Genomic DNA, 24,594 nt, shown 5'->3' with positions numbered 1-24,594 from the left:
TATTAAAAAAATTTTTTTTAAGTTTGAGAGAGAAATAGAGCACAAGTGGGGGAGGGGCAGAGAGAGAGGAAGAGAGAGAGAATCCTAAGCAACTTCATGCTGTTAGGCTTAGGAGTGGGACTTGAACACATAAATTGTGAGATCATGACCTGAGCTGAAACCCAGAGTCGAAAGCTTAACTGACTGAGCCACCTAAGCACCCTGGGACCGACTTCATTATTAATCTTCTGATTAATGTGCTTGGCCAGCATAAAGGAGTTCTGTTTATAAGTTAGTGACAGAGAGCTCATAGGTAAATTCACCACAGGGTCTTAGAACTGGAAGTGTTCTTCATTAAGGGCCAATTCAACATTCTCATTTTATAGATGTGGAAACTAAGGTCCAGAGAGGGGGATGCTTTAGCCAAGGTCACACAGCAAAGACAGAGGTTCATCTGGGTTTGGAATTAGTAACCTAATGTCCAGCCCTGGGCTGCTGCCTCTCTTCAAGCTGCCTCATGAGGCACTAAGCCCTTGGGGTCTGCACTCAATCCAGCTGTCCACACTCATCCTTTTGGTCCTGAGAATCAGATCAGGCTGATTTCCTTCATTCTGGAAACATGGGCTGAGCAGGTCACGCTCTGGACTAGGCTGTGGGCCAGGAACTGGGAGTACAGAGAGGAGTAAAGGACTGCGCCTGCCGGGACCCATCTACCCAGGAGGCAAAAACATGATTGTACTCAGGGTGCCAGGAAGGCTGGAGCACCAAAACCGGAAACCAAGCAAAGCCCAGCTTTGATGAGCTTACCCAGAATCTTGCAATCAGAAATTCTAGAAAGAAGATTTTAAAATTGCATGCCCCTGTTATGTTTTGTATTTTCAGGTGAAAAGTGTTTTTATTTTGAATTTCTTTGAGGGAGGAGGCATAGTAAGCTTCTCTGGGCTCTGGGCCACTGAATGTCTGACTCCTGCTAGGACCCCACAGCCTGCTAAGGTAGACCTCTGAGAACCCCGCCCCCCCCTCCCCGCCCCCCCCCCCCCCCCAGCAGCAACACAGGGCACACCACAGGCCTTGTGATGATAAGGAAGCTTTGAGAGCCCGAGAGAGTGATTAGTTCCACTGGGAACAAGGAGGAGCTGCTGACAAGGCCTCCCAGAGGTGGACAGGCTGAGCATCCTCACAGGAGGAGAGAAGACGGCAGGCACTGGGCCCAAGGCCATGGCCTCCTTCTGCCTAGCTCCCCTGCCTCTGAGCCCCCCTGCCCTGCTCAGATAGAGAGCTGAGTGCTCTGTTAGGGGGTCTGTGCCACCTGCACCCTCAAAGAGCATGATGTGGATATTTATAACCCAGAAGGACAAAACTCTGCCCCTGTCTCCACAGTCCTGCTACCTGGGGCGTGTGTTGGCCTCCCACGGCTCACCGCTTCCTTTGTGTCTCTTTGAACACAGACTTCACAGCGTGGCCACCTTCCCACAGCCTGGTCCTTGCTTGCAGCAGCCAGGCAGCTGTGTGCACATCTGCAGAGAAGGTGAGAAAGGAGTGAACAAAGCTGTCCAGGGGATATTTCATTGTTGTTGAGAGGATGTTTTAAACTTAACTTTTATTTATTAACACAAAATGGTAATGATCATAGAAGAAATTTAAATGTTTCATCTTGCAGCCCAGAAGGTAGTTATAGTTGTTTTATGTATGTGTGGACTTACCTTGAGGGGAGGTATGTCTATATCTGTTTAAAGTACCCTTTTGGCATTGGCATATGTTCACACCCTCATTGGGCCCTTAAGAGTTCCGTGCCTTGGGGCACTGGGATGGCTCTGTTGGTTAAGCATTGACTTCAGCTTAGGTCATGATCTCATGGTTTGTGAGTTTGAGCCCCCTGTTGGGCTCTGTGCTGATAACTCAGATCCTGGAGCCTACTTCGGATTCTGTGTCCCTCTCTCTCTGCCCCTCTTGGCTCACAATCTGTCACTCTCTCTCTCTCAAAAATAAATACAACTTTAAAAAAGTTTTTTCAAAAAGAGTTCTGTGCCTGATGTGAATATCTTGATTCCTTCCTCAGGAAGGTGCTGAGGTAGATCAGGGCTGAGGAAAAGACCTTGAGCTAGAAGCCCCCATGACTGGTAGAGTTAGATATGTCCCAGAGCCCTTGTGGGTATGATGAATGGCTAAAGCTGGATTATCTCTTCTCATGCCTTTGTGGGTTCCCTCAGGGGCCACTGCTCTGGTCTTCCATCTGTGGTTCTTCCTTAGGGACATACTTCTTCTCTGGCCGGTCCCTTCCAGCTCTTCTCCTTCTTGCTTGGGCCCCTTTACCATCCACTTGCCCTCTGCAGAAAGATCCTTTTAAGGACAACCCCACCAGGGGCACATGGGTGGCTCAGTTGGTTAAGCGTCTGAGTCTGGCTCAGATCATGATCTCACAGTTTGTGGGTTCAAGACCCATGTTGGGCTCTGTGCTGACGGCCTGGAGCCTGCTTCGGATTCTGTGTCTCTCTCTTTCTGCCTCTCTGTCCCTCCCCTATTCCCCCCCCTTCACTTGCTCTCTTTCTCTCAAAAATAAATAAACGTTTTTTAAAAAATTTAAAAAAAAGGACAACCCCACCTGACTACCCTTGACAGGAGCCAATTGTGATATAAAGAAGTTGGGGAGCCTTTGCCCCACCCAGTGGCACCACCTCTCTTGGCTCTGTTGCTGTCACCTTTAGACTTCTCAAGTGTGAGACAACTACCAGCCCTGTGGCTCTCAAGTTCCAGGAGACACATGTCAGTCTCTCCATCATAGTATTTACTCATTGAACAACTATTTTATTGAATGTCTGGCACATGCCCCAGGCCCCAAACATTGAAGAACAAAGTAGACAGAAATCCCTGCCCTTGAGGCATTTATGTTCTAGCAGGAAGAGTCAGACAATAAACAATAAGCAAAGTATATAAGCAAATTATAGAGTGTGTTAGGTTATCGGTGCTATGGGGGAAGAGGGAAAGAAGAGCAGAGCAGGATCGGGGATCAGGAGGACACAGGGTGGAAGTTGCGGTTTTAAATAGTGTGGTCAGTGTGGCCACACTATTCGGTGAGAAGCTACCATCTTGAACTAGGCCATGTGGCTGGCTGCCTGGGCACAGCCTGAGAGCAGAGGAGAGCCTTGGCCTTGAGCAGGGGAGGGGATGGATCTAGGAGGGACTGGCTTTAGAGAGGAGTGTGGAAAGTTTTTTTTTTTTTCCCCCAACTAATGTATCTGCCTTGACATGTAATAGGAAAAACCAGGACTTGGCCCTTGTAAGTGCCCCTGGTTGTAGTTTGAGGCACACTTTTCAGGGGCAGGGAGATACTGGCCCAGTGTTCAGGGCTGCAGTTTGTTATACACTTGCTCTGTGACCCTAGATAAGTCACTTCCCCTCTTTGGAACTCAGCTTCCATATCTATAAAATGAGGGTGGTTCCAGCAGGTCCCCGTGGCCTTCAAGGGCCTATGATTCTACTGGTCCCTCAGGAGCCCTTCTGCCTGCAGGAGGGGAACACAGCCCTTCACCTGGCTGCTAGCCGCGGCCACCTGACTGTGTTGCAGCGACTCGTGGACATCAGGCTGGACCTGGAGGAGCAGAATGTGGTGAGTCACTACCCAGAAGATGCAGAGATGCGTGATGCTTGCTCACTCCTGCTTTCAAGGGACCCCAGCCTGTGGTGCAGCCTGGTTTTCCCTTGCTAGAGACTTTCTGGAGTAAAAGGGAATAGACAGAGGGCAGGGGGTGAGGCAGCTTGGAGGGTGAGAACATGAGCAGGGGTGTGGGGGCGGGAGTGAATATATCACATGCTCCTCAAGGTGAGAAAATCAGGTATGGGGCTCAGGGAACCACAAATAACCCAGGTTATTGTCCAGAGTAGCATGGTGGTGGAGAGCTTCAATAGCCCTGGAGCCATAGTGCCTGGAGCCATAGTGCCTTCTCATCTCAGGGTCTGGCCTCAGCCTCCCTGCCATCCTCATACCTCTCCCCTTGTGTTTCAGGAAGGTCTGACTGCCCTACACGCAGCGGTTGAAGGCAGCCACCCTGACTGTGTGCAGCTGCTCCTTGAGGCTGGGAGCAGCGTGAACGCCCTCACCCAGGTAGTCAGGCCTCCCCAGGACTAATGTCTTCCCTTGGCTACTGAGCTCGCCCTGACCCTAATTGTGTGGGAATAGAGGCCCTGAGGGCAGGCCCAGGGTGTGGTCTTGGCTTCTCCACTACTGAGCACTGTGACAGTGGGCAAGTTACTTAAATTCTCTGAGCCTCATTTCCCAAAATGGAGATGCTATGTAGTTACTTTTTTTACATTGCTGTTGAGGAGTAAATACCCCTCATGGTGTCTGGGATGTATTAGGAGCTCAACACCTGTTGGTGTCTTCTTATTGCTGGGTATTTGGTAGTTCATGAGTCCCCTTTGTAACTATTACTTCAGAAAAATTTCCCCTGTTTTACCTATGAAGAAACTGAAGCTGTAGAGAGATTCAGTGTCTTTGCAGGTCACAAGCTGGTAAGAAGCAGAGTCTGAAAAGCCCATTCCCCTGACTCCAGAGCTCATGGTCTGGAAAGTTTGCCCTGTCTGGGAAGGGGCCACACCAGCCCTCAGAGCTGGAGCCTGGGAGAGGCCTCCTCTCTCTCACTACTGTATTCCTTAAGTCAGCTGTTGGAAATTCTCCTCTGTGCCCTGGAAAGGGAGGTTGTAGCCTTTCTTTAGGTAGGAAGTTGGTGTTTTTGTTTTGTTTTGTTTTTGCTTTTTGTTTTTAGATCAATGACCAATAATCTTTCTTGGCTGATTGAATGGTTTCAGGATCTGGAATTCTCTATTTGTTCTAAATTTCAATCAGAAGGCGATAATACTAATAAATAAAAATAATAGCAAAAATAGTTAAAAAGCAGAGGAATTAAAATATGCTAAAAATGTTTAACACAAAAGAAGGCAGTCAAGGAGAAGCAGAAGAGCAAAAAAGACAGGAGACATATAGAAAATAAATAGAAAAATGGCAAATGTAAATTTATTTTTTTTTAATTTTTTTTTCAACGTTTATTTATTTTTGGGACAGAGAGAGACAGAGCATGAACGAGGGAGGGGCAGAGAGAGAGGGAGACACAGAATCGGAAACAGGCTCCAGGCTCTGAGCCATCAGCCCAGAGCCCGAAATGTAAATTTAATAATGATATCAGTGTTAAAGTCCCCTGAATGTGAATAATGCTTAAAAGTCACAAAACACTTAATTTGCAGAACTTCCCTAGCAGGTAGCACCCTTTGCCCCAGGGTGTCTGGGTGACACCAAGGCCCACCCAGAGGGGGAAAGCACCTGCCCCAGAGCACCCAACTATGTCCTTCCATCTACCCGACATTGCTCTTTGGTCAGCAGCCCTTTCTCTGTGCCCAGCACAGTGCTCAGTACTGAGAGGGGGCAAAAGAAGTGAAATGTCAAGCAGCAGTAGCAGCATAGGAGTTGAGAGACTGGGGAGGTGGTGTCCAGCTGGCGGTCATTGGCAGGGCTAGAGCTGCCCACTGCACTGGGCCTTGTGCTCCAGCCTTGGCTTGAGGTTTCTGGCAGAAGGCACATTCTATTTGGACACTCCCACCCCTTGCAGGCTCTCTGAGAAGGGGGCTGACCCAAAGCGATTACATTTTCCATTGGGAGGTGGGCTGGTTCCCATTCACCCTTGTGCACTCAGCTCAGATAGGACTTTGGGAGGACGACCAGCTCGTCCCACTTTGCCCCATACTGGCCTGGTTTTGAAAGTGAAAGTCCTGGGGAACAGTCTGGGCAGTCTGCAACAGTTGGCTACCTAGAAGGGTCTGCCTGGAGGAGTGGAGGGGTATTTCACGTGAGCTTGTCGTTTGGCCAGGGGCGTGCTCTGATTGACGAAGAGCACTTAGAAAGCCCATCAAGGTGAAGCCCTTGCACTGGCTCTGCCAGGCTCCTGCCTGGGCACGTTGAGACCCACTCCAGCAGGTGTGCACCAGGTGGGGTTTACTCTGTACTGGCAAATCTTATTTGTTCCCCTCTTTGATGTACATTCTCAAGTTTGTGAAAGGAGGCACGGAAAAGCTCAGACCACAGTGAGCTCCCCTTACCAGTCACCAGGCCTAGGCAAGGCATTGATTTCTCCAGCTTCAGGGTTTAATGGGGTAATAGTCCCGGGGTTGTGAGACATAAATGGAATAATGGATCCCAAAGCCCCACTGTGAGGGGCTTTCAGGACATGGCACTGATGCCTGTTTCCCTCTAGAAAAAGCAAAGCTGCCTCCACTACGCAGCCCTTGGTGGCTCTGAGGATGTGGCCCGGGCCCTCATCCATGCAGGAGGCCACACCAACATAGCTGATCATGTAAGTGTGGGGGCTTGGGTTGAGGGGGGGGTCCCCACTGCAAAGTCTTCATGACCTCACTGGTGAAGCACAGCAGGCAGAGATGGGCACTTTAGGTCCTTGGGATTGGGATGGGGGCCAGGACTGGGGACCTGGCCACATGAGGGTGGGCCAGATAAGCTTCTAGCTAGAACAGGGTTAGCAACCAAGTTGCATTTCCTCCCAAGTGAATTATCTGCTTGTGTTCTCCACTCATTTATCCATTGGGACCTAGTGATGATCTTTCATATTACAAATCTAGCCTCTTGGTTGTTCATTTTGTCCTGTTATATTGTGTGGTATACTCACAGGTGACAGTATATCCTGTGGTTAAGACATGGACTTTGTCAGATAACCTGGCTTGGAGGCCTAGCCCTGCCATGCACTGAATGACCTTGGGCAAGTTGCTTTGACCTCCCTGGGCCTTTGTTTCTTTATCTATAGGCACTCTTATTATTCCCATTATGTAAATGAGGAACTATCTGTTGTTTAGATTAGAAAGAGGTCATATCATAGCTGAAATAAACACTATATTTAAAATTACTGTAAAAGCAGTATAACACAGTTCTTTGGAATATAGAGATCCCTAATCCCAGCACCCTAGTAAAGCAATGACTTTTCCTTATTCCCTACCAGTTTTCCTCATATGTGTGGTAACTAGGCTAAGGCAGAATTCTGGAAAGGGTGATGCTTATTTGTTTTTACCCATAAAGACATCAGAAATTTGATTCCAGTCCAGTGGAGATTATGCAGCTCAGGTATCAAAGGTTACGAGTTTTTCTAGCAACCATTTTTAATGCCAGATGTAGTTCAGTGACCACATCACACTTAACGGTACTTCAACTGTTTGGTATTTAAGTCGTTTCTAACTTTGCCAGGATAAATAATGATTTTATGAACATTTTTTTTTTTTTTGAGAGAGAGAGGGTGCAAGTGAGCGAGGGTGGAGAGAGAGAGAATCCCATGAGGGGCAGAGAGAGAGATAGAGAGAGAGAAGTGGGGCTCACCCAAAGCGGAGCTTGAGCTCACCCAAAGCAGGACTCAGTATCTTCTAGTTATGATTTGATTTTTTATGTTTAACTCTTTAATTTTCCTAAAGTGTATTTTTGTATATGGTGTGATATATTACTCAATAGATTTCCCCTCCAATTTTTTAATACTTCTATGTCAAGTGAATTTATTAAATAATTATAACATTTCTTAGTGCTTTTTCCTTCTTTCCTTTATCACATATTTGCAGTTTGATATATGATGGGCTTTATATCTGGGCAAGTGATTCTCTTTCGGTAAGTTGTATATCTAATCTTGAGCTGGTACCATATTATTTTAATTATTATTGCCTTATAATTTATTTTAAAGGCATATAAAGTTAGTCTCCTTTAATTACCCTTGTCTCTTAGTATAATCTTTTATCCTTTTGTATTCTCAAATGTTTCTTTTTCCCCAGCTGAAATTTAAAGTATTTTTTCAATTAAAAAATTCAACTTAAGGATACAAAATCAATGTACAGAAATCTGTTGCATTCCTGTATACTCATAATGAAACAGCAGGGTGAAATTAAGAAAAAAAATCCCATATCACATCAGTAAGAGAAAGTATAGAAACCATATGATCATTTCAATAGACGCAGAAAAGCATTTGACAAAGCACACATCCATTCATGATAAAAACCCTCTGCAAGGTAGGTCTAGCGGGAACATATATCAACATAATAAAAGGCTTTATATGAAAAGCCCACAGCCAATGGTGAAAAACTGAGAGTTTTCCACTAAGGTCAGGAATAAGACAAGGATATCCATTCTCACCACTTTTATTCAACTTAGCACTGGAAGTCCTAGCCCTAGCAATTAGACAACATAAAGAAATAAAAGGCATCCAAATTGGTCAGGAAGAAGTAAAACCTTCATTATTTGCAGATCATGTGATACTACATATAGAAAACCCAAAAGATTCCATCAAAAAAACTACTAGAGTTGATAAATGAATTCAGTAAAGTCACAGGATATAAAATCAATGTACAGAAATCTGTTGCTTTCCTATACACTAATAATGAAACCGCAGAAAGTGAAACTAAGAAAATAATCCCATCTGCAATTGCACTAAAAACAATAAAATATCTAGGAATAAACTTAACCAAAGAGATAAAAGACCTACGCTCTGAAAGCTATAAAACGCTGATGAAAGAAATTCCAGACAATGCAAAGAAATGGAAAGATATTCTATGTTCATGGGTTGGAAGAACAAATATTGTTAAGATGTCCATATTACCCAAAGCAATGTACAGATTTAATGGAATCCCTATCAAAATACCAAGAGCATTTTTCACAGAACTAGAACAAAAAATCCCCAAAATTGTATGACACCCAAAAGACCCTGAATAGCCAAAGGAATCTTAAAAAAGGAAAACAAAATGGGCGGTATCAAGTTGTATTTCAAAGCTGTAGTAATTAAAACAGTATAGTACTGGCATAAAAACAAACACAAAGATCAATAGAATAGAAAGGAAAACCCAGAAATGAACCCACAATGTCATGGTCAGTTAGTTTTTGACAAAGGAGCAATAAACATACAATGGGAAAAAGTCTCTTCAACAAATGGTGTGGGGAAAGCTGGACAGTCACATGCAAAAGAATGAAACTGGACCCCTTTCTTTCACCATACACAAAAATAAGCTCAAAATGGATTAAAGAACTAAATGTGACACCTGGAACCATAAAAATCCTTGAAGAGAGCACAGACAGTAATTTCTCTGACATCAACCATAGCAACTTTTCTCTACTTAGGTGTCCTGACACAAAGGAATCAAAAGCAAAAGTAAACTATTGGGACTACATCAAAATAAAAAGTTTCGGGGCGCCTGGGTGGCGCAGTCGGTAAAAGCGTCCGACTTCAGCCAGGTCACGATCTCGCGGTCCGTGAGTTCGAGCCCCGCGTTGGGCTCTGGGCTGATGGCTCAGAGCCTGGAGCCTGTTTCTGATTCTGTGTCTCCCTCTCTCTCTGCCCCTCCCCCGTTCATGCTCTGTCTCTCTCTGTCCCAAAAATAAATAAACGTTGAAAAAAAAATTAAAAAATAATAAGTTTCTACACAGTGAAGGAAACAGTCAACAAAACTAAGAAGGAACCTGCAGAATGGGAGAAGATATTTGTAAATGACATATCTGATAAAGGGGTAGTATCCAAAATATATAAAGAACTGATACAACTCAACACCCCCCAAAATAAATAATCCAATTAAAAAACAGGCAGAAGAAATGAACAGACATTTCTCCAAAGATGACATATGAGTGGACAACAGACATATGAAAAGATGTTCAACATCACTCATTGTCAGGGAAATGCAAATCAAAACTACAATGAGAGATCACCTCACACCAATCAGAATGGCTAAAATCAAAAACGTAAGAAATAAGTGGTGGCGAGGGTATGGACAAAAAGGAACCCTCATGCCCTGTTGGTGGGAATGCACACTGTGCAGCCACTGTGAAGAACAGCATGGAGGTTCCTCAGAGCCTGCTGATGATGACATTTGGTCTGATGAATGGAGGCACCATGATTTATTAACCTCCTCAACTGTGGTAGAGCATCAGGTTTACTTGCTAATGCAGGTAGCATAGCTTTGTGCATATGACCTCTTTGGGGGCAAGATTCTCAGAAATAGGGAATTTGAGGTCAAATATTGTGAGCATCTTTCTAGCTCTTGATATGTAAGCCGAACCCTTCCTAGAAGTGTTGTGCCAATCTGCAGTCACTAGCAGTGTCCAGGCTGCTTGTTTCTTAGTCCTCTCACCCGAAGTGTGTATTAGCTTTTTCGTTTTCTCCCAATTAAAAAAGACCCCAGGAGTGCCTGGCTGGCTCAGTCAGAAAGAGCATGGGACCCTTGATCTTGGAGCCATGAGTTCAAGCCCCACGTTGGGTGTAGAGATTACTCTAAAAAATGAACACCTGGGTGCCTCAGTCCGTTACTCAGTGTCTGACTCTTGATTTCATCTTAGGACATCATCTCACAGTTCATAGGTTCAAGCCCCACATTGGGCTCTGCACTGTTGGTGCAGAGACTTCTTGGGATTCTCTCTCCCCACCGCTCTCAAAAATAAACAAATAAATAAATAAATAAACTTAAAAAATTAAGATCTTAAAAAAAAACAACAACACAGGACCTTGTGAGGAAACTGTTGTGTATCTTGACTATGTAGTGGATACATGAACATACACATGTGATAAAATGGTGTAGAACTAAACATACATGTACAAATGACTACAAGTGAAGCTGGGGGATCTGAATAAGATGGTGGATGTTGTCAGAGTCATTATCCTGCTTGGGATATTACTAGGGTTTTGTAAGATATTACCATTGGGGGAAAGTGGGTGAAGGATACACCAGAACTCTCTATATTATTTCTTAATTGCATGTGACGCTGTAATTATTTCAAAATAAAAATAGAAAGTTCTGCTCCATTAAAAAAATTTAAAAGTCTCTGGAAGGATACACATAAAAGCAGAGATTTAGGTTACCGATGGGGTTTAGGAGTAGGGGGTATGAGCAGGTGTGTGAATGCAGGTAGAAGAAAGCTTTTCACTAGATACCTGTGTACTTTTTGGTTCTTTTGGTTTTTATAAATAAAATGTAAAACAACTAAAAGCCATATTTGCTCTCTTTACACTCCCCTTTCTGACCACATTCCCCCAGATGGGTTTCCAGGACGACTGAGGCTATATCCAGTGTATTTGGTTGTTTTATCTCCATGGCCTTCTGCTTCCTGGAAAGCCCAGACTTGTAGTTCTGGACAGATTTCCAGGCTCACCTGAGTCGTGCATTTGAGCCAGTTTCTAGTTTTTGCCCGTTCACTGTCACAGCAGACCTTTTTGGGGCCTGATTTTTATTTCTATTATCTGGCAATGATCTGAGGCCATTGTTGAAGTTGAAATTCTTATGGTAGTTTTTACCTGTGTTCAAATTTTTTTTCTAGACGTGTTTCAGAATAATTCTTGGTATTTATTGAAATTTGAGTTTGGGATTACATTAAGCTTATAAATAATATAAAATAGTCATCTTTGTAATATGTTTTTTTTATACATTTTTTTCAATGTTTATTTTTGAGAGACAGAGCGTGAGCAGGGGAGGGGCATAGAGAGAAGGAGAGACAGAAGCCGAGGCAAGCTTTAGGTCTGAGCTGTCAGCACAGAGCCTGATGCAGGGCTCGAACTCACAAACCATGAGATCATGACCTGAGCCTAAGTCAGATGTTTAACTGACTGAGCCACCCAGGAGCCTCTCTAATGTATTTTCACTAGGAGCATGAAGTCTTGCCATTTCTTTATGTCTTATTTTATATCCTTCAGTGATGTTATATAGCTTTTAGTTTGCCTTTGATATGTCCATTTCCAATTATACTCTACATAAATACTTGATATTGTGAATATTTTTTTAAATTATGTCATTTCTTGTAGCATTCAATATAGGAATGCTCTATGACTTTTAATTTTACTAGAGTTTTTTTTTTTTTTTTTTTTTTTAGGGGGTAATAGCTTTTTTAAACCTGTCTGGATATGCAATCACATTGCCTACAAATAATTGTATAGTTTAAATATTCTTTTCCAATATCAATAAACCTTTTTTTTTTTCATTTGCTGGCCTAAACTAATAGACACTGGTAGTGGACATTTTTGGGGTGTGTATCTATGTGTGTGTGTGTGTGTGTACTCTGTTCTGTAATCTTTTTACACTTAAAATGTGAGCCTGTTTTTCCACCATCAGTGTTTTGGTTTTGTACTTTTCCACTATGTGTGTGTCACTATATCACCTAGAGGGAAGGATGCTATTGCAGTATCTCTACTTTGCCATGTGGTCAGGCATCAGAGGGGATGACTGATGAAGGAGTCTTCCAGCCTTGAGTGAGGCCTTGGATGTGTGTTGCCTTGGAGTGAGGTCTCTGTTCTGGTCCTGGCTGGCTCCCTCGTTCCTTCCTTCCACACATAAACAGTAATCAGGCACCTACCTGAGTATTGAAGGGAGAAACTCCAATAACACAAGGTTCCTGTTAGCTGTTGGGCAAGTCACTTACGTCTTGTGAACCTCAGTGTTCTTGTCTGTAAGTTGAAAATACTAGTAACACCATTCCTATATATACTTCCTAGGTTCGTGTGTGGATTCAATAAGATATTAGAGAATTTTAAGTGTTGTTGCTACAAGGGAGCTCAGCAAACATTACTTGCTAGGTGAAGAGGAGCAGAGAAGGGAAATGACTTGCGCACAGTTCCACAGTGAGTTTCTGGCATAGCAAGGTCTCAAACTTGGGTCTTCAAGCTCCCACCCACCTTGAGGATCAGTTTTGGGCTCCAGGGATTCAGCCTTTGGGGTTATAGATTCCTCAAGCCACCCATGTCCTCTGAGGAGCAAGAAGGGACAAACCTAGAAGCACTGTATCTATATACCCCTCCCTACTTCGATCCCCCAGCACCAAGCTGTGCTGGACAGTCCTGGGAGGGACCGTTCAATTGATTCATGTGTTTTCTCCCCCAGCAGGGAGCCTCTCCTATGCACCTCGCTGTGAGGCACAACTTCCCCGCCTTGGTCCAGCTCCTCATTGACGCAGGCAGTGACCTGGATGCCACTGACAATGTAAGTGGTTGCAGAAACCATCTGGGCACCCTCCCAGGTGGGCAGGGCTTGGCTGTAATCTCCTAGCATGGCCTAGAGTTGAGGAATTAATTTTTTGAGCTTGTAAAAAGCTGTCTCATATTTGTTGAAGAGAACATCATTTTATGAACCACTCTATTTTGAACATTTTGGTGGTTTTCAAGCTGTTGCCATGGTCTATATAACACTGTAGTAAACATCTTCCTGTGTTCAACCATTTCCTTTTATTGATTCTATTTTCCTTTGGGAAATATTCCCAGGACAGGGGTGACTGGGGCAGTCTTGTGTAACAAGAAGCTTCTGAGTCCTGAAGTTGTGCCCAGTCAGGCACCCTTTTAATTCCCCATCCCCACAACTCTCCCCCTGACCATCTAGTAGTCCTCAGTGCCAGCACGTACAGCCACTAGTGGTGGAAAGCAGCTTTGCAGGATATATCACGTACCTTCAAAATTGTCAGTATTTGCACTTCAGCGAATTGAGCCTCAAGAAATACATTAAAAGCTCATGCACAAAGATATCTATTGCAGCATTGCTTATCAATCTTCAACATCAGTCTTGCCCAAATATTTAATAAGAGAGAAGTGGTCAGGTAGATTATGGTTATAGATGTAGACTACTATGGAGCTGTTAAAAACAGTGTTCATAATATGTGGAAATGTTATGTTAAGTAGAAAAATGGATGCAAAATGTATATACGGGATGATCTCATATAAAACCAGTAAACCAAAAGCATTCTGCATTAAAGACTAGAAGAAATATATTAGGATCATTACAGAGGTTGACTTAGCCAGCAAGTGGTATTTTTTCCTTTGTTCTTTCTGCTTTTTGTTTTTACCAAGTTTTCTCTGATATTAGGCTTATGACTAAACCCAGCTTACCCTCTCCCATAACTTCTTAGAGAAACTTTTTAAGGCCCAGGTAAGAGTGTACTCACCTTGGAACTGTCCTGGCTTTGAGTCTTGGGCCACTCATACATGCTTTTGTACTCCCCTGTCCCTTTGGCTTTTCCAGAGGCAGCAGACGCCCCTCCACCTTGCTGCTGAGCACGCCTGGCAGGACATAGCAGAGATGCTCCTCGTCACTGGGGTTAACTTAAACCTGAGAGATAAGGTACCTCTCCTCCCAACCAGCCTCCCTTTCAAGCTTTCATGGCTCCCTCTTTCCCAGAGACCCTATTACAAATGCCTCGTGCTCTCCGACTATTCAAGGCTTCCCATCCTTTATATACTAGCTCAAAAGCAGCCTCCTCCGGGAAGTCTTTCTGCCCCTCCATTACTTTCCTCTTCCTCCTCTGAGGTCCCTCAGGACTTGGCCTGCCCTTCTCCTGGTGTAGAATTGTGATGTGGTCACCTTCTGTTTCATGGCTCCTCAGACTTTGGGCTCCTTGAGTCGCCTGGTGGGGAGGGGGAGAGGGAGTAGAGGAGCAGGGTCCCACAGCCCCCTAAATATAGGACAGGGGTGGGGAAGCTACCTGGCTCTTTGTGCCTCTGGGCTGACTACTTGCTCAGGTGCCGGAGGTTCCAGACCAGCTGAAGATTTGGTCTGAGGCCGAGAATGTCACAGGCTCATGAGTGGAAGGGGCTTGCACCTGTGGCCCAGTATGGTGTGGGGAAGAATTGGGGGCAGAAATGGGCCCTGAGGCTGAATCTGGGAGGGGCTCCCTGCTTTGAGCTGGGCCCCAGGGTAGCTGGCCATATGTAAAGAGGAGCTTCCCAGCTCCCTGCAGGTTCCTGGAGAGATTGAGGCCAGCCCTGTGCTGGAGGTCTGGAGCGAAGGGCCTGGGAGCATGAAGTGGGGAGGGCAAATGGACCTAATGAACCTGGTCCCCTTCCCTGGGCTCTGGTTTCATCTGAGAAGTGGGGCAGGTAACCGCTATTTCAGAGGTAATGTTGAGGAGTTGTGTAGGCTGAGTTTCATAAGCTCTAAGACTTTCTAAATTCTAAAGAAACAAGAGGTGTTTACTGGAATTGTTATCCTTGCCTCGTTCAATCCTTCCCCATGCCCAGAAAACTTTTCTGCTCTCCGGTGTAGACTGCTGGAAACTGCTTTCCTTGGGCAGGAATGTTTGCAGTCAGTACTAGAGGCTACCCTACGCCCCACCTGTAGCAACTTTGGCTTCCATTCTTACTTCTTACTTGCAGCAAGGGAAAACTGCCCTGGCAGTGGCCGCCCGCAGCAACCACATCAGCCTGGTGGACATGATTATAAAAGCTGATCGCCTCTACAAATGGGAGAAGGTACTGAGACCCTGCACTTGGTCTCTCCATGTTGCAAAGGGACTGTGTGGGCTTGGCTCTAGGTGGGGCTGGCTTTGAACCCCAGCCCTGACCAATTCAGGACCACCCTCAGTTTCTGAGGAGGTGATAATCCCTGCCTTACCTAACACCAGGGTTGTTTGTGAGCATCTGGAGATGAGTGAGCACCTAAACCACACTGAAACAAAGCAGACTGAGGTCCATGCCAGTGTGGAGATGTTACTGGACACTGTCACAGCCCCTGGTTGATGGATTCATGTGTGCCTGCTGGCATGCATGAATAAAGAGATGGCAAGTTGGTTTTAGCTCACTGCCATCTTCAGGTGATTGGAATTGCTGTTCGGGGTGTTCTATTCAGGCAACTTTCTGAGCCCAGAAGGAAAGTGTGCTGGGATTAATTAGTGATGTCTGCTGAAGAACTGGGGAAGAGTAGCAGGTGTTAAGGCTATGTTTTTCCAGTCCTCAGGAAATGGGGGTAGGATGGGGTTTTTTTGACATCTTTGAAGGTTGTTTTTCTATGCAGAAAACAATTTTTGCATTTACTTGAGTTTTAAAAATTAATACTAAATTTATTATGAATTTTAAAACCTAGTTTTCCTTAAACTTTTAAAATCATTTTATAAATCTTTTTTTTTTAATGTGTATTTATTTTTGAGAGAGATGGAGACAGAATGAGAGTGGGGAAGGGGCAGAGAGAGGGAGACACAGAATCTGAAGCAGGCTCCAGGCTCTGAGCTGTCAGCACAGAGCCCGACGTGGGGCTCGAACTCACGGACCGTGAGATCATGACCTGAGCCGCAGTCGGACGCTCAACAGACTGAGCCCCCCAGGCGCCCCTCATGTTATAAATCTTATTCCATTTATACAGCTACTATATTTTAGGAATTTTAGGAATTTCCACTTTCAAGGAAGCCTTTTGATTAATGTTTGGATCCATGTTTAAACTTAGTTAATTAAACTATCTTAAACATTCTAAACTGAGTGAATAATAGATTTTTAAAAGTACTTTGAATGCTTCCTAAATTCTTAAGTTATCCTAGTATATCCAGTAAATTAAACCTATAAATAAAGTGAGTCTCAAATATCTTAAACATTTCAATATTGTTTGCAAACTGAGTAAACTTCTCTTATACCTCTCAAATTAAAAAAAAAAAAATCACTATTCCAAAATTAGTTAATAACACATTTCAATAGCAATCATAAGATATTCTCTTTCATGGACATGCTAGATTCTCAAAAACATTATAGCCCCTTTATGTCTAACAGGTTACTCCTCAATGTAACCCCAAAATATTAATACCAAGGGTATGATTAACTGATTCATCTCTGTGCGTAATTCTAACACCTCAGATTTCAAAAGTTCTCAACGTCAAGGTGGCGGGGTGGTTAGAATCACAGCCTGCCCCCCACTCCCACCCTAAGGCCAGTTCATTCAGAATCTCTGGTGTGGGAACCAAGCATCAGTAGTTCTTAAAGCTCCTGGATGATCCCAATGTACCGATGCGGCTAAGAACACTGCTCTGAGGAATACCCACATGAGAACCAGTCAGTCTCCCTGGTCACCATGTCATAGGTGACTGAACATTGTTGACCAGGATGTAAGATTTGCAGCTGCAGACACCAGAACTCACCTGAGCTTTTTAACAACCAGAACTCTGTATCCACATCCTTTAGAGGGGCTTACTTAGGCTTTTGTGGGTTTAACCGATGCTATCACATACTTCTTTTATAACTTCTCATTTTATCACCTGCTTTGCATAGAAAGAATTCTGTAACCCCGCCCTTCACTACTTGTTGAGATTCTGCAAATCTGCTTAAGTACCTGATCCTTGGCTTGACTGGTGTTAGCCACAGCTGCTGAGTCCTTCTGCTGGCACTTGTGCTGTGAGAACACAGAGAAAAGAGAGGAATTGGGAAGGCTGCCTGGAAGAGATGGCATGTAGATGGTCTCTTGACTGTGGTGATGGGGTCGAGGGACAGGGAGGTGAGAAAAGGAGTTCTGGATGGAGGAACAATGTGAGCAGCTGGGGTTCTAGAGGTCAAAGCAAGGCACAGAGTGAGAAACCAGAAACCCCAGGCCTGTGATGATGCCAGTACCCCATCCAGGCTCCCGAGGGAGAGCCTGGCAGGGATGTCCCCCCCCCCCCCCCCCCCCCCGGTGGCAGCTGCACTTTTGGGATCTGCCCCACAGGATCACGTGTTGTGCAGGGACCCCAGGGATCCCTCTGGGAAGAACTTGACCTTTAAGCAAGACCATCGGCAGGAAACGCAGCAATTCCACTCTGTGCTGTGGCGACTGGCTTCCAGGCATCTGCGGCCTCAAGAGTGGAAGAAGCTTGCGTATTGCTGGGAGTTCACCGAGGCCCACGTCCATGCCATCGAGCAGCAGTGGACAGGTACCACCCGGCCTCTCCCCACCCCAGAGCAACCAGTGGGTGGAAGGGGGGCACTTGTGTGTTCAGTTTTCTGCATTTCTGGGGGAAAAGCCAGTGCAACCTGGTAAAGTTGGATGGCAAGCCACATGTCATCGCCAACATCCCGTGTGCTCTTCCATCCTTCCAGGCCTTTGCTCAGGCTGAGCCCTCTGCCTCTCCCTCTCCCTTGACCTGTGAACCTCACATTCTTTGTGAATGAGCTCGTCATTCACACAAACTAAAGGCACTCTCCATAAAAAGTAGAGGACCAGCTCTTGCCACCAGTATTTAACTTCTACTTGGAAATGTTGGCTCTGGTACTAAGGGAGAAAACAAACAGAAATAAAGACTGAAAATATTGGAAAGGAAGAGAGATTTACTAACTTCAGGTGCTATAATCCTATACATGAGCAGTCCAGAAGAATCAGCTGAAAAACTTAGCATAAAATAATTCAGTGAAATGGCTAAAGATATGATAAAGTATACAAACACCATAGTATTCCTATGTATTATCAGTAAGTGGGGAAAAATATATAGGGGTATTTTTGAAAAGATATTCCATTTACAATAGTGTTTCTAAAAAGAAGTATGAATGGCATATGAGTAAAACAGTAAAAATTAGTTCAACTATTAAAAAAAGACTTGGGTAAGTGGAATGACATTCTGTATTCTTGGCTAGAAAGTGTCAGGTAGACATTGATTTTTCCCAAACTAGATTAAAAATTTGAATCAGTTTTTTAAAAAGTTTTTTTTTAATGTTTATATATTTTACTTTATTTTTAAAACTTTTAAATTAAGTTCATTTATTTATTTTGAAAGAGTGAGCAAGCAGGGTAGGGGCAGAGAGAGAGAGGAGAGAGAGAATCCCAAGCAGGCTGTGCACTGTCAGCACAGAGCCCAATGCGGGGCTCAAACTCATGAAACTATGAGATCATGACCTTAGCCAAAATCAAGAGATGCTTAACCGACTGAGCCACCACCCAGGTGTCCCCAAACTTGATTGTTTTAATCAAATCAAATCAAAATAGAAAGTTTTTGAAACTTGACTAAAGGATTCTAGAGTTCACTTGAGAGAATAAAGAGGGAATATTTAAATGAATATTCTGGGGGGAAAAGTGAAGAGGGTCTAATCCAACCAGACCCAACCTTTTATAAAGCTCCAATAAAGCACAGAGAGATACCCGACATATGTTTTCCCAAACATAAAAATATGCACACCAGTTAGTGAAATAGAGCAGGGAGTCCAAAAGTAGCATCTATGATGGATAAGAACTTTCACAGATGATAAAGGAGTACTGGTAAATTATGGGGCTGGGGCGAGGAATAGTGAATAAATGGGTCAAATGAAACAGCTACACCAAGGGCAGCACCATGAGGAAGTGCCTGCTGAATGTGCCAGTGAATGGACTGATTCGGCCCTGATGGCTGTGCCCAAACATGTGTGTCCCCGACTGGGAGAGCAGACCTTGTCACAGAGTTTAGTAACAAGTTAACGCCCTCCTCCGGCACTGAAGAGTGTGGGCAATTATTTTCAAACATGGCTGTACATTGGAATTACCTGGGAAGATGTAACACTGCTTAGCGCCCAGGCTGCACCCAGACCCAAGTAGGTTGGAATCTCTGGGGAGGGTAATGGAACCCAGGTGTCACTGTTTTCTAAGACTTCCCAAGGGTTTCCAATGAGCAGTTACAGCTAAGAATCACTGGTGCAGGGGAGAGAACATGGCCACCTGTGTCTCGCACTATGCTGGTTTTCTCATCTGTAAAATAGGGCTGCTAGCGTGCAAGGCACAGATGAGCAGCCAGAGATGAATGGAACAGTCATGTGCATCATGGAATCACAACAACAAGTGCCAAATCTTTCTCTCTTCAGAGCAACACCAACAGGATGCATGGTGGATGCTCAAGAGAAAGCCTGGGGTTGGGGACGTTCTAGGATACAAAACCTCCACCCTCACCCCATCTGAGGCTGTCTCTTCCCTCCTCTTCCCATCTCTGGGCTGAGCTCCACCGGAGCTTGGTAAAGGGCCTCTTGGCTCTTTCCCACCTGGACATGTGTACTACAGACATCTTCTCAGACTTGGCTCCTTCTCTTTCTCTCCTCATGGTCCTCAGGCATCAAGAGCTACCAGGAGCATGGCCACCGGATGCTGCTTATCTGGCTGCATGGTGTGGCCATAGCCGGTGAGAACCCCAACAAAGCACTGTTCGAGGGCCTCGTGGCCATTGGCAGGAGGGACCTGGCTGGTAAGAGTGTCCTCTGCTCAGGGCAATACTGGGCCCCAGAGTCAGAGCTGCATGGCCCACCTTGGAGTGTGACAGGGCCCCCAAAGTTCTGCCCAGGCCATAATGCTGTGGGGCAGCACCTTCCAGATTGCTGGTCCTAGCCTTGTCTACTGGAATTCAGGCAGAGCCCTGAGCAAACCACAGTACCTCCTGGCCCCCATTTCCCCATCTGTGCCATGAGGGTTTGGGCTTAGATGATGCCTGCAACTTTCACAGCCCCAAAGCCACTGGTGTTATCATCTCTGGCCCTCTGTACTTTGATTTTTGTTTTTGTTTCTAGTTTAAAATAAGGCTGGAACAGCCTATAGACTTCTTTTTTCACAAGCAGTAATATATATAGGCCAGAAGTAGCTTAATATGAGTTGAACCAGTCAGAGCTGGTCAAATAAATAAAATATCTGAGGCCATCACGACCTTTTGAGTCTGTCAATTCCAAAAGCCTGGTTTGAGATTCAGGGCACCCTGTGGAATCATCAGGCAAGTGAGATAAAAGGTTCAGTACTAATCCTCATTAAAAACAAAATCAGCTCATGATGAAAGAACCTTAAATACTGTAATACACGTCCCTGGCATGGTGCATTACGGGGCTACCACAGGACAGGGTGTTAGGCGGTCACCAATAATAACGAAGGCTAGGTTAGTCACGCACCAACAGTAAAAACATGGGTAGCATGTTATTGAGAGGAAAAAGGAAAGCCCCCCTTTGTAGTATCTCACAGCTGCTGCAGGCAAAGTGGGAAACAGTCACTTCAGAGTGGAGGAATTAGGGATGACTTTTTCTTTTTCAAAACGTTCTTAAATATTATTGCTCTTTTTTTTTAACACAAACTCTGGCAGGCAATTAAAACATTTTTAAAACCAGCTCTGTGAGGCAGAGCTTAGGCAACATGAAGCAATAGGATTCTTCTGTCTTGCAGAAAGCATCAGGAAGAAAGCAAATGCTGACCCGGGTACCCCCAGGAGGTGTACAGCCATGTAACTGGAGAGGCCAGACCTTCAGGGGCATGGAGACTCAGAATGGGGGCCCCTGAACAGAAGAGGACCACCATTTAAGGGCTTTTAAAAAATCACTGTTAACAGACCTCCAGCTGCTTGTACTGAAACACCCAGCCCTGCAGGACCAGCAGGCACTGTTTGTAATCTCTTTCACAGGGGTTAGTCCAGGGGCCAGTTCAGGTTTTGCAGGTAATCCCTTCCCACAGGTGCAGTCCTTTGCAGCTCTTGGAGCATCACAGCAGTCCCCTGAGATGCAAGGGCCATCTTTTCAGAAAGGACACTGAGGCTCAGAATGGATAAGCAGCTAATCGGCTGTTGAGGTCAGGTGCCAAACCCAGCATTCCTGTCTCCCCAGCCTGGCAAAAGGACTCCAACTGTCACTTACAAAACGGATCTCCTTTAACTCATTCACTGGCTTTTAATGAATGCTGTGCTTACAAAAACAGTGTTTCTGTTCACAAGCTTATTTATATGCTTTGACAGTTCTAAGAGGTACACACATTCTTTTTTTCCCATTTTGTTTAGAAATTTAATTTTAAAAATTTATTTATTTATTTTTTTTGAGAGAGAGAGAAAGAGAGAGAGAGAGTGCATGCATGGGAGAGAGGGAGAGAGAGAATCCCAAGCAGGTTCCATGCTCGGTGCACAGCCCCACGTGGGGCTCAATCCTACGACTAAGATCATGATCTGAGCTGAAATCAAGAGTTGGATGCTTAACCGACTAAGCCACCCAGGCACCCCTAGAATTATTTTTAACTTTAAAATTTTATTTTGAAATCATTTCAGACTTACAAAAACATTGCAGAAACAGTATGAAGAATTTCTGAATATGCTTCACAATGCAGCTTCCCCAAATATTACCATCTTACATAATCACAGTCTAATTTTCAAAACCAGGAAATTAACACTGATACCATACTATTAACTCATCTTCAGACCTTATTCCAATTTTGTTAGTTGAACCATTCATGTCCTTTTTCTGGACCAGGATCCAGTCCAGAATCACATCTTGCATTTAGTTGTCATTCTTTTTTTTTTTTTTTAAGTTTATTTATCTTAAGAGACAGAGAGAGTGCGTGTGCACAGGGTGGGAGGGGCAGAGAGAGAGGGAGAGACAGCATTCCAAGCAGTCTCCACACCCTCAGCGCAGAGCCTGATGTGGGGCTTGAACTCCTAAGTTCTAGACCTGAGCCAAGATCAAGAGCTGGATGCTTAATCAACTGAGCCACCCAGGTGCCCCAGGGACCACTGTCTTAGAAAAACTCCCCACAGAGTTATCCACTGGGTCTGAGTCTCAGGAGGGAGAGACAGAATAAAAACTGTTAAAAGCTGAAAGGGGCTTCAACCGTCACACATGGCCAGTGGGAGGTCACAGTGGAACAATCCTCTGAAAGGCAGGCGGCATTATATCTACCAAAATTACAAATGCATTTGCCCTTTGACCCAGCAATCCCACGTGGAGGAATTTATCCTACAGATAAACCTGCAAACATTAGATACCAAGACCAATGCAAGTTAATATGGCAGAAATTGCTGGGCAGAGGGGTGTATGGGAACTCTGTGCTATCTGCTCAGATTTTTATTTTTTATTTTTACTTTTAACATTTTTGAGAGACAGAGTGTAAGTGGGGGAGGGGCAGAGAGAGAAGACACAGAATCCAAAGCAGGCTTTAAGGTCTGAGCTGTCAGCACAGGGCCCAACGCGAGGCTCAAACCCACAAACCACGAGATCATGACCTGAGCTGAAGTTGGACACTTAAGTGACTGAGCCACCCAGGCATCCCTGCTCAGGTTTTATTTTTAACTGTTTTTAAAAATAAAGCCTATTAACAATTTTTAAAAAATACCTGAGGCTTATGAAAAGAAAGAAAAAGAGGCTTTGAAACCAACCTATTTTACACACAATCACCTATAGGACTGAGGCTGCACAGTCACAGCATGATTTGGACCCCCAGTGCAGCATGTGGCCTCTATGCCCTTCCTCTTCAAGTGCTGTGTTGAGGGGGAGAAACCTTCTCTTCTATATATTCCATTTAGGAAATGTATTTTGTACCACATGGGATTTAGACTATTTATCTGGATGAATTTTGTGAAATGGATTTTGTGTTTTGAGACGAAAAAGCAAGTTCTTAAAGAAAATAAAATTGAAATGTTGAAATACATCTTTCACATTCAATATGGTTTTTTTGTTTGGGAGAAGTATGGCAAAATTTCAAGTCAGACAAGCTGTTGTGGATTGGTTCTCTGTAACCACACCACTCAACTCTGCCACCAGTCAATATTTACCGAGTGTGTTCCATGCCGGGCAGTCTGCTGGGAGCCGGGCTGCAGAGCTGAGTAGCCACGGTTCCTGCCCTCTGAGACCTTGTGATGGGGTGAGGGGGGGCTGGGACAACAATAATGTACTATCATGTGTTGGGTGTATACAGAAAACTGTGGGATTTGTTCTTCCTCAGGGAAGGGAAAGGGGAAGAGAAAGAGGAAGGAGAAGGGGAAGGGAAAGGAGAGGAAGGTCTGAGAAGCTCACAGAGAAGGCAGAAGTGGGGGGAAGCACATTCCAAGCAAAAAACCAGTCTGCGCGATGGCGAGGAGGTGTGATGTATCTATTTGGGGGATGGTGTGGTTGGAACACAGGAGGCATGGAAAGAAGAGGAGAGAGGAGCTGGAGAGGCAGGAGGGCCTGGCTATTTCAGCCCTCGGGAGACTATTCCAATGGGCACTCTTAGCTCAAGAGCCCTCTATGTGGTCAGCCGGTGCTTGGGGATGCCTGTGTCACAGCTCAGCTTCTCCCCTGCCCAATCCACTTCCCTTCACAACCTCTTCTCTTTGACCCTAAATAACCATCTTGCTCCCAAAGTTTCATCTTGGTATCTGCTTCACCTTGAGACTTGGGGATGGGGTGGGATCCAAGATGGCTGTTTCTAGCTGGGGCATCTGGGGAACAGTGATGCTGGGAGTTGGGGCGGTGGGTTAAGGAGAGAAGGGTTAGATTTGGGCAGTGGGGTCATGGGTGTGGCTTTTGACAGGTGGAGTCTGGTGTGCCTGTAGAAGGCTGGCCTGATGTACAGGCATTCAAGGCCAGCTCAGAATCCGTTGGGGCTGGAAATGGCAATCCTCAGGGCACAGAACCAGGGAGTAGTTAAAGCTGTTAGGGAAAATTGGCTCCCACGGGGAGAATGTGAAAAGAAAGCAGAGGGCAGTCTCACAGTTCATTGCTGTACCAGGAGAGGAAGGGGCTACTGGCCATGTGTGGCCTGGCTCTGCCCATAGGAGTTCCTGTTGGTTGGGAAGGAGTCTCAGATGCTAATAGTTAAAAACATTAAGCTCCTACCTTCATGGCTTCCCAAGTGCTTCCCATAACTCACGACTGTTCTCGAGTCACAAGACAGTCAGAGCAGACACTGGCCTACGTGGAAGGATCCTTGGTTTTGTGATGGTCAGATCCAAGTTAACATCCCAGCTCTGCCCTTTCCTGTGTGATGGTGAGCAAGTCTCTTGGCTCCTCCCAGTCTCCATGACCTCACCTGTAAAAATCAGTTTAATCAGGGTTGTGGTGGGGACTAAGTCAGAAATAGGATGGCTAACTCAATATTCTTAAAACTTAAAGGGAAAGAAGCACTCATGATGATTTTTCTGTCTCACTTGTACCTCAGAGAAACCAAATAATT

General features: G+C 44.9%; 1 protein-coding gene across 6 annotated transcripts in view; it reads left to right on the top strand.

Annotated features, from left to right (window-relative positions):
* Window positions 1–21,526, top strand: part of ANKDD1A (ankyrin repeat and death domain containing 1A) — a 33,704-nt gene extending 12,178 nt beyond the window's left edge. Inside the window, exons 6-15 of one of the 6 annotated variants that reach the window (XM_043555176.1) lie at window positions 3,488–3,586; window positions 3,983–4,081; window positions 6,222–6,320; window positions 12,859–12,957; window positions 13,987–14,085; window positions 15,117–15,212; window positions 15,313–15,323; window positions 17,448–17,626; window positions 19,760–19,891; window positions 20,848–21,526. In XM_043555176.1, the coding sequence (XP_043411111.1) occupies window positions 3,488–3,586; window positions 3,983–4,081; window positions 6,222–6,320; window positions 12,859–12,957; window positions 13,987–14,085; window positions 15,117–15,212; window positions 15,313–15,323; window positions 17,448–17,626; window positions 19,760–19,891; window positions 20,848–20,909 (975 nt within the window). In that variant the 3' untranslated portion in view covers window positions 20,910–21,526. Of the gene's footprint in view, window positions 1–3,487; window positions 3,587–3,982; window positions 4,082–6,221; window positions 6,321–12,858; window positions 12,958–13,986; window positions 14,086–15,116; window positions 15,213–15,312; window positions 15,324–17,421; window positions 17,627–19,759; window positions 19,892–20,847 lie in introns of all 6 variants that reach the window. The other 5 variants (XM_043555172.1, XM_043555173.1, XM_043555171.1 and 2 more) reach the window with 5 other exon arrangements.
* The last annotated feature ends 3,068 nt before the right edge of the window (window positions 21,527–24,594 follow it).

This window comes from Prionailurus bengalensis, chromosome B3 (assembly GCF_016509475.1).
Source record: "Prionailurus bengalensis isolate Pbe53 chromosome B3, Fcat_Pben_1.1_paternal_pri, whole genome shotgun sequence".
NCBI classification, from domain to species: Eukaryota; Metazoa; Chordata; class Mammalia; order Carnivora; family Felidae; genus Prionailurus; species Prionailurus bengalensis.
This window is presented reverse-complemented; position numbering and strand designations above follow the sequence as displayed.